Here is a 17,119-nt window from a genome sequence, read left to right as displayed (position 1 = left end):
GACCACGGACTCCCCGTCGGCAGCACTCCTATGGCCGGGCACTTACTCTTCTGGGCGGCCCCTCGTCGGAGCACCACGCCACACCAGCACCTCCGCAACTCTCCTTCACAGGCGGGCCCGCCTAGCTAGGGCTCCCTCACCTTATCAGCCGTCGCCACAGCCACCAACCGCACCTGAACCGGAGGCAGCGCCAGCCCCAGACACCTCCACCCAGGTCCCGCAGTCCGGACCACAAACACCACGCCGACAATAGGCTCTGGGCTAGAGGCCCGCAGAGCAGGCTGCAGAGGAGTGGAGCAGGTTTGCGCCCCTCCCCCACCGCAGGTCAGCCCGACTCAGCTCTGCCTGCCCGCTGGGCAGCCGTACGCATTCCTCCCACTGAGGACGCCGCAGCAGCCAAACTCCGGCCTCCCGGCACCGCCAGACTCTGGGACCGCACTCCCCGCCTGCACCGAGGGCTCAGCCCACTACGGGGGGGGGTCAAAATCCGTTCACACAGGGGCTGGGGGGCTCAACTTTCACTTATTTGGCACCCTGGGACGGAGACTGGCCGAGAACCTTCAGCACATCTCGGCGCCCCCTGGTGGCTCCATAATAGCATTTCTGATGATTGTATCTGCTTAGATTCACAGGAGCCCACCCTTCCTCCCCTCTTGGGGTAGAAGGAACATAGACATCTTACAACTCTCTCTCTCTCTCTCTCTCTCTGTACTCACTCAAGATGGTCATAAGGCTCCCTCACAGCAGAAAAAACGCAATCAGATGGACATTGACGTGTGAGGGATTTTGGGTACATTACACGTCACGTTAGAGATAGTGTTACAGGCACGCCCATGTCGACGTCCCCTTTCGATCCTCGAAATAAAAATGCAATACTCAGCGATTACCATTAGATGTCTGACTATATGTACAGCATGTGAATCTAAGCAGATACAATCATCAGAAATGCTATTATGGTAAGTAATGCATGTCATATATGTGGATATGTATAATGACATAATTATGAATGTTCTAAACATACTAGACTGTAAAAGGTGGGACTTCTGTAGCCATTGATACCTAGCTGACTAATTCATAATGCATTATTTGATGTGGATACATGTGCATATACTGACTAATACCATGCATAATCAGCAATGGCATATTGGGCATAACTCCCCCTTATCCATTTTGGGTTAGCTGAACCTTTAGAATTGGACAATAATAAAAACTATTATGGTCTGTCACACTTTATTACCTTCACAATAAATATCATTGAGAGCCGTGCATACATAAACACAGTCGGGGCACGCTATGGCACCATCACGTCGTTACATGATCTCATCATGCTGACGTGACAAACAAAAAGCATCCATTTTTACCATGATCGTGAGGTTTTTTGCCGATTTTGCCGCAAGTTGACACTCACGACAATTTTCAGCCTTAGGGGTGAGACAAAATCTGTTGAACATGAGGGTTTTTAACTCCCAATTTTTGAATCCTAATATATAATCTGATAATTAGATGGACCAATTAGGGTTACAACACTGCCCATATGCTTTGTTTGACAGCATATACATCATAGGCATTTGCCTACTGAACAAGCATTAGCCATTACCATCATGTGAACATCTTGCCACCAAATTGAATAAGGGTGAGTGTACTTATGGTACACCGAGAGAGACATTGTCACTTGTGAGACTTGAGTAGTCCATTATAGAGCTAGATCCAGGTCACACATTTAAAAAATAATAATAATACAGATTTATGCATTTTATATATATTTGTATAGATGGCTGTGACTGGAGACTGATCTTGATTGATGACTTAAGAATAGCATCTATAGAACTTTGGAGATTCCGTCTGGGTCTAGATCATTTATTTAAGTGAGTTAAGAACTAGGTTATGCTGCAAATATTATAGACATTCAGCAACATTATTTGGAAATGAGCTTATGCTATACTTTATTACTGCACAGATTGAGATGAAGGCTGTTTATGGGAGAATCATCCAAGAATTTGAGGCTGTACATTTGAAAAACGTACAAATATAAAGAGTCAGCCAGGTAAATGGGAACAGACATCCATTAAGAACTAATAATATTGTGCCATATACATATAATTCCGTAAGTAGCATGGATAGTTACTTTCTGATTATTCCCCCTGAAGATTGAAGAATTAAGAAGAGTAAAAAGTTAGAAAGTGAAGTGATGAAGGGCTACCCCGAAACATGTTGAACACTTTTTTGTTGATTGATTGAAAAATTTCTTTGAGGACTATGTTAAATTAAAACATATTATTATTTACATGTTAAATCTGTATTGATTGTAGAATTTTTTAAATGAACAGTTGTAATGAGGTGTGCAGGGGACACTGATTTCGTTTTCGATTGTAGTAGCAGCCTAGAGTACCAGCGCTGTATTTATCTCCACTAGCACCACCTTTAGACATTAAAATTAAGGTGTGCATACCAAAACAGTAGACTTTGCACCCATCTTCCTCATGATTTGCCCTCTAAGTTCCCTTTAGCTCCCATTCACTTCAACTTGGGGGGATGTCTGCCTGAATTTTAAGTTGGTTACCTGATCCCGAGGCCTGGACCATGTAGTAATTCACATTTCCAGGTGGGGTTTACTGGTCCTCCAAATGTCCCCACCCCAGACCAGGTATCCAGGCGACCAAGAGCATTTCACCTTTCATCTCATGCTACTGACCTTATATGTTACATCAACAGGGGTGCACTATTCACGAGAAACAATAAGTGTCAATATTACCTTTCAACCAACACCAGTATAGTTCTTAATGCCACATTTGCATCTGACCCTGATTTCACTTTCACCCACACACATATTTCAGAACATACTTCATTTGCAGGGATAAAGCTTGCCCCTCAATTGGTGGGGGAGTATAGCTACATTGGCTATATCCTTCAAACCCCGTTGTGAACTCCCACCCCGTTTACGAATTCGCCTGGGAAATTTACAGAGAAGTGGCCACCTTCATCTGTAGCACAAATCAATACCCGTGTGCGCATGCGGTAGTTCTCATGGTGCGTTGCTCCGCCTCCTCCCTTCCCACTCACTGGGTAGTTTGAGCTACTGGGACGTAAAGTGACGTAGGAGGTCACGCTGTTGTTTAGGACGCGTTGCTAAGGCATTTCCTAGAATGGGAACTAGTCGCTAAACTACTCCAAGAAAATACTGAGCGCAAAGATGGACACAGAAGCGAAGGTGAGGAGGACGGGAGAAAAGGCAAGGTGGCAAGGCTGTGGGCGGCGGCTGGTGGAAGCGAGGGAGGACGGGGGTGAGGGCCATAAGAGATAGGTTATGGGGAAGTAGAGTGGGGGCGGTGCACGGGGAGCGGACAGATGGAAGTTGAGAGGAAAGTGCTGATGACAGGATCGGGGAGATGAGGGGATGGAAGAAGGCGGGTGCAGAGGAGGTATACAAGTCGGGAGACAGAGGGAGGGGTGAGGGACCAGTGACGGGTGGACAATTCGGAAGCAAATATTTACACTGGAGTCTTCAGTCGGTTCAGTTGAAATAAATCATATTCACATGGTCCCAAATATGAATTCTTAGAGTGAGTTATTTACCTTTTAATTTCTATTCTAGGCTATGGCTTGCTAGTTTTAGAAATCTGATCTGACAAGAAGCATGGGATTGTGTGGGCCTGCGTCTAGCTGCCAGGAGCGATTGCATCTCCCCGACATCTCCGCAGCCTTAATCCTCATGGCTAAATGTGGGCAAGCTGGCAAGGAAGCGTGCCTTTGTCCTTTTGTATGGCGGTTTCTGATTGATGGGTGAAGTCGGGAATATGTGCCGTCCAAACCATGTGTGTAGTGGCATAGGGGAAAGTCGAACAGCATACATGTCACCTTCATGAAGTAATACTGAAGAAATCCCACAATTCCAGGCAATCACAGCATGTGCTTTTTCCATCTTTGTTTGAATCTTAAGCATCCCTAAAACTTGAGACAACTGCCAAAAATGTGGGCACCCATTGGGGGGAGCAAACAAGGCTGAATCACGTGTTGCGTGTAATGGTGCCCACTCACAATGGTCTACAATCAAGTTTTAGTTCTCTGTGCCACACCAGAGGAAACATGTCAATGCGTATATTGGCCTGGTCAGAAGCAGGTGCCAGAGCTCCATTGTGGGCCAGACTGCTCAATTCTGGGCTGATTTAAGAAGATGATAGTGTTCGTGAAACTTTCTCTTACAGTATTTGTTGCAATAATCCAGGCAGGATATTGCTCAAGCGTGCAACTAGACTAACATTTTGGAGAGGGAACTAACGCTTCAAATGTTGGGCGAGGGGCTGTATTCAGAGACTCTTGGGGAAAGGGGCAAATTTACTTCTGTGGGGGCATCTAACTTCTCTACATTAGTATTTGCTGGACCTTTGTTAACTGTGCAGCCGCGTGCACTGTTTGTCTGTGTTCTGTTCTGCCACAGCACTGTAGGTCAGCCAGGTCAAGTCAACATAACCCAAAATGTCAGAGGGCGGGGGGCTAAAGCCCTATCTGCCCAATGGTTGTTGACCCATGGATAGTGCTACATTCCCCAAAAAGAGTGTGCTGAGAAAAAGGGACATACTATGGTTTTGCTTCTGAAGGTGGTAATTTGCTCGTCTTTTTTTTCCGATGGACAAGAGCGTTAACAAAGAATTTTCATCATGCAAGAGTATTTGGTATAGGCCGAGGGAAACTGGACACGGTCTTGGGGGGGAAAGAGTATTTGGCCAGGAAAATGGAAAAAGTGGTTTGCACCATAGCTAAACATAACGCTGTTGGAACCATTCACTCTAAATCATATTATTCACATCCAATCTTTGATTTCATACAAGCATTTTGTGAGATTGATATGTAGTGATCACACTTAGTCGGTCAGATCAGCACCCCTATTTTTTATTTTAATTTTTTTAATTTTTATTGGTTTATGTAAACCTTTAAAAACAGATCAAAAGTAAACTGATCAAAATAAACATTTTTTTGCATGTATTCCAGTCCGTGTCCTTATCATAGCATGCATTTCGGTACATATCGTTGTCGAGGCAAGTTACATACGTTAGGTTGTTGTTTCCTTGAATCAGAAAATGTACAACTGCATGTCTGATCTTAATGTGCAGACTCCCGTCTCATTAGTGTACACCGATGTACTGACGCCTCCATTGTTCAAGTATGAGTTGTTCAGTCATATATCTTTAGCCTCTAGGCTACTTTTCAATTTTTTTAAGAAAGTTGTTAAGGAAAATATACGTTTTTTGTCAGTCCCAATGAAAATTAGCTTCCACCAGTTTTCAGCACTTCGTGTTTGATAGTTACAAGTAAGTGATCCTAGGAGCCGTGTTCTTAGGTCACGAAAGCTACAGCAGAATAGCGTTAGATGTTTTAGATTTTCCGTGTGGAGTTCACAGAACCGACACGGTTTGCTCTAAATTTACATGTTGGGACCATGTATTTAGACGCTCTTTAGTTCTTAATACGTTTAGTCTAAAGAACATAAACGGTGTTCTTGCCTGCAGATCTGGAAACCTCTGAACGTATTCATGCGGCTGCTCGAGTGCTCTTGCTTCACTCGTGACCACGCCCCAGTTGTCCTGATCCTGAGTGGGGGTGGGGGAAAGGGTTTTGGGAATGTTTGTAGCGATGTGATTACAACAAAAAAAGGGAATCGGATCTGCTGGTCCCAGATTAATATTGAAAGAATGAGGTCCTTGACTTTCCCTGAGGGCTGTTGTGTGAAGAGTGAATTAAGGGGGAAATCCCCTGAGGAGATAGAGGTATGGATACAATCTCTCACCCAGTCCCTGTTTAAGCATATCCAGGTGCCTAAATGAAATGTATATATATCCCCTTGGCCCTTGCCTTTAAGCCACAACGTGATAAAGCAGGTTGTTCTAGCCCTCAAACCCTCCAAAGCCCCTGGCCCGAATGGGCTGGCAAATGTGGTACTAAAAAACGACCCGGACAATTGGGCACATGTACTCTTAACACTCTTCGCACGTATTTGTAGATCGGCTTCAATACCGTCTTCATGGAGAAGGTCAGTGTTTATACCAGTGCATAAAAAGGGAGATCGAGGCAATGCTGGCAATTACCGACTTCTCTCCATGTTGGATGTAACTAGTAAAATCTTTATGACACTTGTCCTTAAGGAACATGAATCTTGGGTCACTAGTAACAACATCTTAAATTATGCACAGACAGGGTTCAGACCTGGCTCTGGGACAGCCCACAATATCAGGGTCCTGGACCTATTGATCAATAATACCCTGAGCAATAAAAACGCCACCCTGTTCATGCCTTTTGTCGATTTTTGTAGTGCATTCGACCAAGTCAAGAGGGAGACCCTGTGGGACAAGTTAAGAAACTTGAAGTGCCCTGGCTGGATACTTCATGCTTTGGTGAGCTTAGACAGTAACAACAGTGCCAGGGTCAGGCTTAACAACGAGGGAGAGGCCACTGTGTCCATCTGTATCAACATGGGAGTAAAACAGGGTTGTGTCGGCGCGCCTATGTGCTATAATTTGTATATAGCCGACCTGTTACCCCGGATGGCCGCTAAAGCAAATTGCCCCCCAAAACTGGGGGACACCCCTATTGTATGGATGTTATATGCGGACGATTTAATACTGTTCGATCAAACGTTGGCTGGAGTAAAGAGCATGCTTGAGGAGCCGTCTCTTTACTCAGCGGAGTTGGGACTTACCATTAATCTAAGGAAAACTAAGATATTGGTACTTGCCAAAAGTGGTCCTCGTCGGTCAGAAGTTGTGACTAGCCTAGGGAATATAAGTATTGATCAATCATATCCATACTTGGGGCTAGAATTTGACACTCAACCCAATTACAATCTGATCATCTCGCAAAAAAAGAGGCGGGCAAAACTTCTTACACTGCAGGCTTGTAAATTTGCCAAAGGAACAGCTGGGTTTAGTATTGCAGGGATCATTAGACTCTATCTATCAACAGTGTTTTGTCCCCACTATCTTGTACGGCTTGGAGGCATTAGCTATACAAGATATGAACTGGCTTAATATACTTGAGGGCCAGTATTGGCGAGCAGTCTTGGGTCTGGTCCCAGCTTGTTCTGTCCAGTATCTTAGGTTGGAACTGGGCTTGACATTCTTGAAAGGCATGGCATTGAGAGCCCGGGGCGTGTTCTATTTGAAAGCTATTTCCTCCTTATCCTGCAAACTGCTTAGTTTGGCTGGTACCAACTTTGATAATGAAAGGTCACCCCAAGGAAATAGCTACAAACAGTTAAATGAATCTCTCTTTGCTGACATAGACTGGTCCCATGATAATAAGCGGATAATGTCATTTATCCATCAAAAAAAATCTTTTATAGAAAAAATGAATGGATGGGACTGGACTCAAAACTATATACATCTGTCAACTTTGAAGGGGTACGAAGCTGTAACTCACGTAATCCACAGATACAGAAAGCCCCAACAATACCTGTTACTATGCCCAGATCCGGAGGTAAGTCAATTTATGTTAAGATTGCGGACGAACCAGCTACAGGTACTAGCAGTTATTGGGCCACGATTGTGTATTCTACCGAAGGACAGGAGTTGTCGTATCTGTGAGAAGGGAGAACATTTAGAAACTACTAGGCATGTCCTGACTATGTGCCCCCGTTTGGGTCCACTGTATATGTGCATGCTGGGAAAGCTGGTAAACAACTATGAGACTATTAAGGGGGAGTCATTTTGGGATTACTGTTTAAATTCTGATTCAATTAGGACTCAACTGGCACTATAGAGGGTTTGGGTTAAAGTCAAAAGTTTGTTACCCAACCATCCGGCATCAGTGGAAATGTGCGGGGCTCCTCTGGAACCTTAGTAATCAGTCCTTATGTTCAAAGCCGAAAGTTTGAGGTCGGATCATTACGATTGATTCCTGGTACTCCGTTGTATGTGTCCTTCCGTGTCAGGCATCCTGTGTGTAGAGTTGCATATGGTATGTATGGAGCGTGCCACACTTACCTTCTATATTCTACCTCTGCATTGCACTGTATTATCCTTGGACTGTATTGTGTCTGATTATGCATACATGTATAATTTTATTCAATACTTTTATAATTTTCATATTTAATGTATTGAATGTAATATGTTTGTATTAAGTCATTTTATGTACTTGTGTCTTTTGTGTAAAGTTCAAATTTGAACTATTTCACAATAAATTTATTATTACTTGCTTCACTCGGGACATCTTTCATTAGTCTTAATTTTAGTCTTGAATCACAAGTCTTTATCCAATCAGATTCCCATAGTTTCTTTTTTGCAAGATTTGGATTTTCTTGTAATGTGGCTTGGTCGATGTCATGTTCTTTCAAGACTTCAGGACAACACTTGTTCCAAATTGACAGCATAGATTTTGGATTACTGTCCCCGGGATTGTGGAGAACTTTAAATTGAGAAGCAGGAGTTTGTAATATAGTTTTCCTATAGAGGCTTAACAGGTTCCACTTTAGCTGTGCTTCAATAGATATAAGGCCAAGTTCATATCATATACCTACAGTTGGAGTTCCATTTGGTAGTTGAAGTACTCTTATCCAAAAGATATTCTCAAGAGTTGCTCACAGGTCCCCTGAGCACCCAAAGGCCTTTTCGGCACCATAGATTAGTGAAGGTACTGCTTTTTGTTTATAAAAAGCAATAACAGGTCTTAGTGAAAATTTCCCATATTGCTTATTTATAATTGCGGCTTGACAAGCCAGCTGCCAACATTTGCTTTTTGCTGTGATGACCCAGGACCATTGTTTAAATTCGCGTCGCATGTCCAAGTATCTTGTATTTGTAGTAGTCCTCAGGCTTTCTATTTCAAGGTGCCAAACAAACTTCTGATGTTTGTTCATGTTGTCCGATGCAAGAGTTTGTAATGTCATTATGTCACATTTCTGTTTATTAATGTGCAGGCCGTTTTTTACTACATATGCTTCAAGAATATTTAGTTTACGCTGCAGTCCAATTGGAGTCAGATCTAGCAAAATTAGATCGTCAGCATATACAATCCAACTCACATGAGTCTCGCGTATTTTTGGTGCAAAGGAGTGACCTTCTTTGAGCATATCGCCAATACCAGATAGAAAAAGACTGAAGATAATGGCTGCCAAGGGACATCCTTGCTTTACGCCTTTGTAAGTGTAAATCGGTGTTGACAAGGTTCTGTTTGCATCAAGTCTAATCATAATGGAAGTATCAGTGTAGAGTTCCCTTATGGCGTCGAGAAGGCTTGGTGGACAGTTCCAGTTAGATCGTTTTAACCACATCTTGTCACGGTCAATGCTGTCAAAAGCATGTGTGAAATCTATAAGCGCTATGTACACTTTAGTTTTTGTTCAAAGGGCTTCCATTTTAAACAAGTTTAGTAGTAGGAGATTTAGAGCACAACCTACCCCCTTCATGAAGCCTGTCTGTCGAATGTCCACGTGATTGTTGTCTGTGGCCCATTTCAATAGTTTCTGTTGTAGGATCGTTGCATAAACTTTTCCCAGGACATCGAGAAGGGCTATTGGTCTATAGGCTTTTGGGTTGGCTCTGTCTCCCTTTTTGAAGACTGGTACAATTACCGCGCTCTTCCATGACTTTGGAGTAGTGCGTCTGATGACAATTCTCTGGATCAAAATGACACAGATGTCGGCCCATATATCTGGGTTCTGCTTCAGGGTATGGTTTGTCAAGCCATCAGGGCTCGGAGCTCTTGAGGCGCGAGCTTTAGTGATTATTGTTAGTATGTCATCTCTTTCGAACTCGAGGTCCCATTGATTGAATAGTGGTGGCTTCCATTTGGCAGTGTCACAGTTCTTTTTAAACAGCTCAGTATAGAATGACACCCATGATGCTTCAGAGACCATGTTGGTTTTCAGTGCAGCCTGAGGCGCAGAGTTGTTATTGATAATTCTCCAATACTCTGAGTTTTTGTTTTACATTTTTTCCATCATAAGTTCGGAGTCATGTTGCAACATAATTGCTTTATGAGATAGAATACAGTTTTTATATTTTTGTTTGATTAGCCTCTTTGTAGTTAGAAATGCTCTGATGTCAGTACTTGAGATGTTATGTATTTCTGTACGCATCAGTCTTTTACGCTGTTGGATCTCGAGGTCAAATTTGTGTTTGGCGACAAATTTCCGCTGTTTAAGCCCTTGTTTTCTTTCTGTGAATTGTTTTAGCAGATGTTGATATTCAATCTTATTTTGCTCAAGGCACAGCCCATGGGCGATATATTTGACCTCGATTTCCTGGAGGTTTAGCCTTATTCTACTAGTCAACTCTCACGGCATGCGACCAAACTAAAGGCTTCTCTTCACATGTGTTGCAGATCCTTAGTTTGATCATATCATGATCACTATGGGTCATTGGTTTAACCTCTAAGTGTTTGACTTTTAGATGGACAGTCTCAGAGACAAAAATATAGTCAAGAGTAGAGCTTTGGTCCAACCATCTCCATGTCGAGCTCGGCGGAATGTCGCCAGTTATATTGCCATTTAGCATGGATAACTTTCTCAAGTCCATTTCAAGTTGCTATTGGTCTACAACTGAGTTTTTTCGAATAAGAGCCGTTCTTCTTTTTTTGTTTATTCTGTGTATTCACACAGACAATGTTTAGGTCCCCGCAAATGATTAAGTCTTGGGTGCTGGGATCTTCTAAAATAGCATTGATGGTCTCAGTTACCTGGTCTATGAATGAAGTAGTTCCTGCCATCAAGTGATTCCAATATAGGTTAATGATATGCAGGAGTTCAGTGTTGCCCTTAGAGCTTGTTACACTTGTTACGGTAGCAACCTAAATAAAAGGCGAAATATTGACAGATTTCACAAGTCTTAAGGCCAGATGCTTGTTTAACTGCGATTAAGAGACCCGCCATTGGTCTTCCCTTTGCTTGTTTTATGGCAGGATTAACTGCAATCTCAAAGCCTGCCAGAATCGGGCAGTCGGTTAACCAGGTTTCCTGTAGACATATTATGTCCAGATCATCTAGCCACTGAGTCTGAAAAAGATGCATAAATCCTCTAGTGTTCCAGCATCCCAAGGTGCAGTAAAGAACAACTGATGGAACCTGGCGTTAGATGTCCTGTTTGGAGCTTAAGGCTGTTGCAATCCAAGACCAATCGTTCTGGTTTACAAGACTGTTTAAGTCTTTTCTGATGGTAGACGTGCATGTTCTAGTGTCACATAGGCCTTCAACTGTAATTTTTATTTGATCTCCTGGATTGATTGATTGAGGTTCAATGTTCATCACACAGTCGGTAGTGGCTCTTGTCGATGGAGCTTTGAATCCATCAGTACAGGGGAATCCAGGTTCCGAGAATTTGACAGTGGAACTACGAGTTTGTACCAATTCACAGTGTTACCTTTCGGTCTACACTGCGCCCCATCAACTTTTCAGGCCTTGATGAATAAAATATTGGCAACACACAAATCCTACAGTTCTGCTTATCTGGACGACATTATTGTATACAGCAAGACATGGGAGGAACACTTGGAACATTTAGTAAAGGTAATTTCATCCTTAGGAGCAGCAGGGTTACACATTAACCCCAAGAAAACTATCCTCGCAGTCAGAGAAACAAAATACTTGGGATACATGGTTAGAGGAGGAGTCATCAAACCACAGATAGACAAAGTGGAGGCAATTAAGAGGTTATCTATGCCCAGCAACCGGAAACAAATAAGACCATTCTTAGGATTCGTAGGATACTACAGAAGATTTATACCCATGTTTTCCACTATTGCCGGGCCCTTAACAGAAGCCCTTAAATCCATTTATAAGGGAAATGTGTTACAGGACAAAATCGCCATAGAGGCCTTCCAAACCCTGAAAACCCTCATATCCACTCTACCGGTGTTGAAGTGTCCAGACTTCGGAAAACCGTTTTTTGTACAGACGGATGTGTCTGGAACGGGATTAGGAGCAGTGCTATCCCAAGGAAATGAAGAAGATTTGGTAGCATTGTCTTTTATTAGTAGAAAACTTCTACCGAATGAGATGGCGTATTCCACATTGGAAAAAGAGTGTCTGGCCATCAAATGGGCCATTGAAACCCTCAGATACTATCTGTTGGGGAGGGCTTTCACCGTCTTCACTGACCACACTCCACTGCAATGGCTGGCCACTCATAAGGATTCCAATCAGAGAGTCCTTAGATGGTTCCTTACGCTACAGGCGTTCTCTTTCAAGACTCTGCAAAAGCCTGCTTCATTTCAGATTGTTCCTGACTATCTATCCCGGAGCATGGATCGGCCCGAGCGGCTCGATTCCTCGGGGGGTGTATGTAATGGTTTGGTCTCCGAAGAGGGGCCCGAGGGGCTCGGGGAAAGCAAGTCGGAGGAGGTGCCCGAGGAAAGCAAGTCGGAGGAGGGAACCGACAAACCCTCATGTTGGGGTGCCGACTTCGCGACGGACAAAGCCCTATCTGTCATGAGCCAGGTCGCTCGAGCCGGCAGTAAGCTGCAGGCATCGGGAGACTCGCCCGCTCCGCAGCAGGAACTGCTGCCGGCATCGAGCATATACTCGCGTGGTAAGGAGGAGGTCACTCGAGCTGGCAACAATAATAAAAACACTGCTACAGCAAACAATGAAGGAGGCGGCGGCCAACACATGCGCTGTGCTCGGCGGGGAAGGGAAGGTCCGGGGGCGATACGAACAACCCGCCGTAGCACGACCTTGGCTCAGGGAAGGGCGGAGAAACCATATGTAATGCTGCACGAACTGCAATTGCCAATACTGGCTGAAACTCCCCACAACAAGGGAAAACTTTGTCCCAGAGAGAAAGAGGAAAACCCAAACCCCAGCACTTATCTCAGTCCGCACCTCGAGGCGCATGGATGGAGGGCATCATGGCGACCAGCAGGAAAGAAGGGGCGGGGTTTGGGGGGTTTATCAAGACTTAACTGGATAGCGAGCATTGTTTGGCCCAGAGTGGACCAGCCCCTATATAAACCAGATGGTGACGAAGGACTAACAGGGAATTCTCCTGTTTTTGCAGAACCGTATGGGAGGCGAAGAGACAGGAACCAACTACTGCTGGGCTTACGAGGACTAAACCAAACCCAGGTTTACACCTTATCCCCCAAGGAAGAGTCCAAGGACTTTACTACTGGCACTAACCAAAGAGAAATCAGAAGCCTGACTGGGAAGTTCTATTTTCTTTATTTTCTTCGCCCCAAAAAAATGCTTGAAATATTCTTTTGTTTGTTAAAAGTCAATAAATACTACACTTTTGGTTACATCAATTGCCTTGCCAGAGTGGTCCATCACACTATGTTAAGACTTTAAAATTCGAATGATGTTGAGTGGGTGAAATTGGCCATTGTTAACAATGGCAGAATGATCTGTAAGACATCCTCATCAATCATTCTAAAACAGATAGGGGATTTTGAAACAGAATTTGAGCAACTGGGGCTGCAAATGAATTTATTTCATGATGAGAAGAGTGCGGTTTCCTTTTTGAATTATGTGGCACCACAGCCTGAGACCTTCCTTAATATAGTTGGTAATGGTGTTGCAGCATCCAATGTCTCCATGGATGCTATTGCTCAGTTAGCAGCCATTGTATCAAACATTAAGGATTGGTCATGGTTAGGTAACTTAGTCAATGCTGTAACGAACAGCAACATGGTAAATCTGCCACAGTAGTTGAAATAGCATCCAGGTATTTTCCTGTAATGTCTGTGGGTACCTCCATTTTTTTTAGCACTAAAAATGAATGGCTGTACGATGCTTACTAAACAGATGTCTGTGGGTGGATATAGTGTGTTTTCTACTCCTGCAACAAAGTGTGGAATGGGGCGCCCATCTGGCGGCCTGGCGATATTGATCAGCAACAGGATTAACGCCTATTCAGTAATCTTACATTCTTCTACTGATCTTCTAGCTATAGACCTAGAATTAACTGCTGGAAAGAAGGAAATGATTATGCTCGTAAATTTGTACTTTAACCCGCTCAAACAGAATATGGACGAGTTTTTGAACACTCTTGACGTATTATTTGAAACTGCTCTATTGAGCAATAAGTATCAGGGCATCATTGTTGGAGGCGAATTTAATGCAGATTGTCTAGGCTGTCTTAATGGTTTTCTTTCAAATAATCAAAAAAAACCCGTCATATTTGGCTTGCGGTGGAAGGAATTTTTCCTGGCTTGGAACATGAGATTTGTAAAACGGTTTCAAGATACTCTGCAATATACGTTGCATAGGGATAACTATGTTTCTATAATTGATTTTTTTTTGCCATTTCTGAGAGTTTGTTGAATTTGTGTTCTTTTACTAAATCCATGGACTTGGGTTTGAGTGATCACTGTCTTATAATTAAAATGGATTTATTTTAGATACAGTTGGCAAACATTCCAGAATTGGCCCTTGTAGAAATAGAGCGTCTCCCGGGCACCATTCAATGGAACAAATATAGACTAAACAGACTGGCCTTATTTGACCCTGGTCTGAACTATACAGTACAGGATCTCATTCTTATTGAAAATTTGAACAATGACATTATAAGAGATACCTTAATCTGGTTATCCGAAAGTCATCTAAATAACCAGGCAAAACATTTACATCATTTTGACCCGCACTTGGCGTTACTTAAGAAGCAAAAACATTGCGATTTAAAATACCTAAAAGCTCAAAAGCTTTCCATTTCTGAATACCTGGCTAACAAAAAACAAATTGTACGTAGGTTTAGCAATAATTGCAGAAGACATCGCCAACTTCTTCACCTCCGTGACAATCAAAAAATAGTAAAGCATTTATGCAAACACAATACTAAATCCATTTGGCAAATGTTCAAAAAACCTGGACAGAGCTTAACCAAGATGGCACTACCCAATGTTATTTCGGCTAACACTTGGGTTGACTTTATTGTGGAAAACTTCAAACTACCTAATTTATTTTTCTTCACCCCTTTTCACCACAAAAAAAAATATACACATTACCTTGTTTATGTTGGACAACTGTTGATATTATTTGGGCAATAGGTAAGCTTAAGTTTTCCGTGGCTTCTGGTCCAGATGGAATACCTGCATGTGCTTTCAAGGCTGACCCTTTATTTTGGGCTAAACTGTTGTTTATAAAGTTTGAAAAGATATGTGTTACAGGGACCATTCCTCATTTGTGGCAGATTGCCATGATTGTGCCCATATATAAAAAGGGAAATCCAGCAGAGCTGACAAATTAAAAGCCTATCGCCCTTATGGATTGTTCATATAAAGTATTCACAATTCTGCTTTTGAATGAGATGGAACAATTAATAAAATCCCACGACATTCTATCCCAGAATCAAACAGGGTTTCGAAAACAAATGGGAACTTCCATTAATGCAATTATTTTATTGCATATGTTAAATTCCTGTAAAAAAAATCAGTCGGGTAACATCTATATGGCATCCTTAGATTTCCGCTCAGCGTTTGATTGCGTTAATTGCGACAAGCTGCGGTGCAAACTACGAAAACTAGGTTTCCCTGAAAACATTCAGATATTGGCACTTCGGCATACTGATACTTATTTCAAGATTCGAATTAACAGGCAGGGCGATGTTACGCATGAAATTCTCACCTGCACTGGGGTGAAGCAAGGCTGTAGCCTGGCTTCTACTCTTTTCAATCTTTATTTGGTTGATATTGAAAAGCTTTGGGAGCAAACTCTATGCTTTCCGGTTAAACTTGGGAACTTTCTCTAAAAAAATACTGGAGTAATTTATTAACAGCCAAAGTCAGACCTTTGATTTCACTATTAAAAATAATTCATCAAAACTTTTGCACATTTTCTTTAAACCCTGCTCTGCAGTCTACTTACTAAAGATCTAACCGATAATCTTGTATAATTTGGATTTGTGCCTGCATAACATTGATGATTTGTTAAATTCGGTACAAGGGCGCATTTGGAAACTTGTGTTAAATCTGCCTAAATCTGTTCCAAATGTATGTATATGCGTAGAATTGGGTTTGTCAAGTTTGTCTTCGCGCCATTTATGGCGTCAAAAGAATGCCTATGTCAAAATGTTGAATTCCCCCCAGAAATTCCATTTATGTAGAGTTTACTAGGATGCTTGCCTTAGACAAACCTACCTTTATTGCACTCTTTAAAAAAAGAATGGACCTTGCCCTTCTTCGAATCAACATCACCAAAGAAGATCTAACAACGAGAGCGAGTTATGCCAAAAAAATGTTATATCAAATGTCCTGGGTTGAATCTCATGAAAAAATTGGTTCATATCAGCTGTATAAAGAGTTTGCATTACATACTCCAAGGCTGATGTACATAGAGTGCTTCCCTGATATTAAAGTATGGTAAATTTACATGCGTTTTTGTTTGAACCAACTACATTCAAAAGAACGTATCAGTCAGTGGAATAATTTTAATTGAGATATATGTCGCTTTTGCGAGATAGCTCCTCAAAGGGAAACCATAAAACATCTGGTTATTTATTGCAGACACTTTGAAAAAGAAAGAATTTCATTTCTGGTTGACATAAATGTTGGGAACTCTATTTCTTCACGTGAAATGCTATAGTACAAATGCATGAATAATCATCACATTGCTTTCATGTGTTCCTTGGCTAGACTTCTTTTTAAAATCGAAGAAGAACTTGTGCTGAAAATGAAGTGCTATGAAAATGTTGTAGACTGAGAATCACTTCCATTGAAACTTTGATAGTAATAATATTTTATTTTTTGCTATGAGTCTTTTCTATGAGCGTGTTTCTAAACAATGGACCTTTGTGTTTTCAGTTTTAGTAATTTGGGACCATTTGTATAAGTTTAATATGAAGAAATAAGTCACCCAGAAAGTTCTTTTTTTCTTCTTCCTTTGTTTTTAATCGCAGTTTGATGAAATGTAGAGTTAATTTTACTGTGAACTTCTGAATTTGTATTTTAATTTTGTAAGTGCGAAAAGTTTCCTTTTGTTAACTATAACACACTATATTAATACAAAAATTAATTAAAAAGTTGTGTAGTCGTTGGTGCTAAGTCAGGAACAGTTGTGGCAATTCCAGTCGATGACCCACCAGGGTTTCAAATTTCGACTTCAGGGACATTAACACCAAGGGTCGGCTCACATGGACTTCTATTTTCAGGTACGTCCAACACACAATGATTTGTGATCGGGGCCTGCCTAGTCAGATCCTCT

At 42.2% G+C, this 17,119-nt stretch overlaps 1 protein-coding gene across 2 annotated transcripts in view; it reads left to right on the top strand.

The window, feature by feature from the left end:
* Nucleotides 1–3,072: 3,072 nt before the first annotated feature.
* CFAP119 (cilia and flagella associated protein 119) overlaps nt 3,073–17,119 on the top strand; it is a 306,589-nt gene continuing 292,542 nt past the window's right edge. The window contains exon 1 of one of the 2 annotated variants that reach the window (XM_069651633.1): nt 3,073–3,208. In XM_069651633.1, coding sequence (XP_069507734.1) covers nt 3,191–3,208 — 18 coding nt within the window. In that variant the 5' untranslated portion in view covers nt 3,073–3,190. The remainder of the gene's footprint in view (nt 3,209–17,119) is intronic. The other variant, XM_069651634.1, reaches the window with a different exon arrangement.

Source organism: Ambystoma mexicanum, chromosome 3p (assembly GCF_040938575.1).
Source record: "Ambystoma mexicanum isolate Mex_15411 chromosome 3p, UKY_AmexF1_1, whole genome shotgun sequence".
Lineage (NCBI taxonomy): Eukaryota > Metazoa > Chordata > Amphibia > Caudata > Ambystomatidae > Ambystoma > Ambystoma mexicanum.
This window is presented reverse-complemented; position numbering and strand designations above follow the sequence as displayed.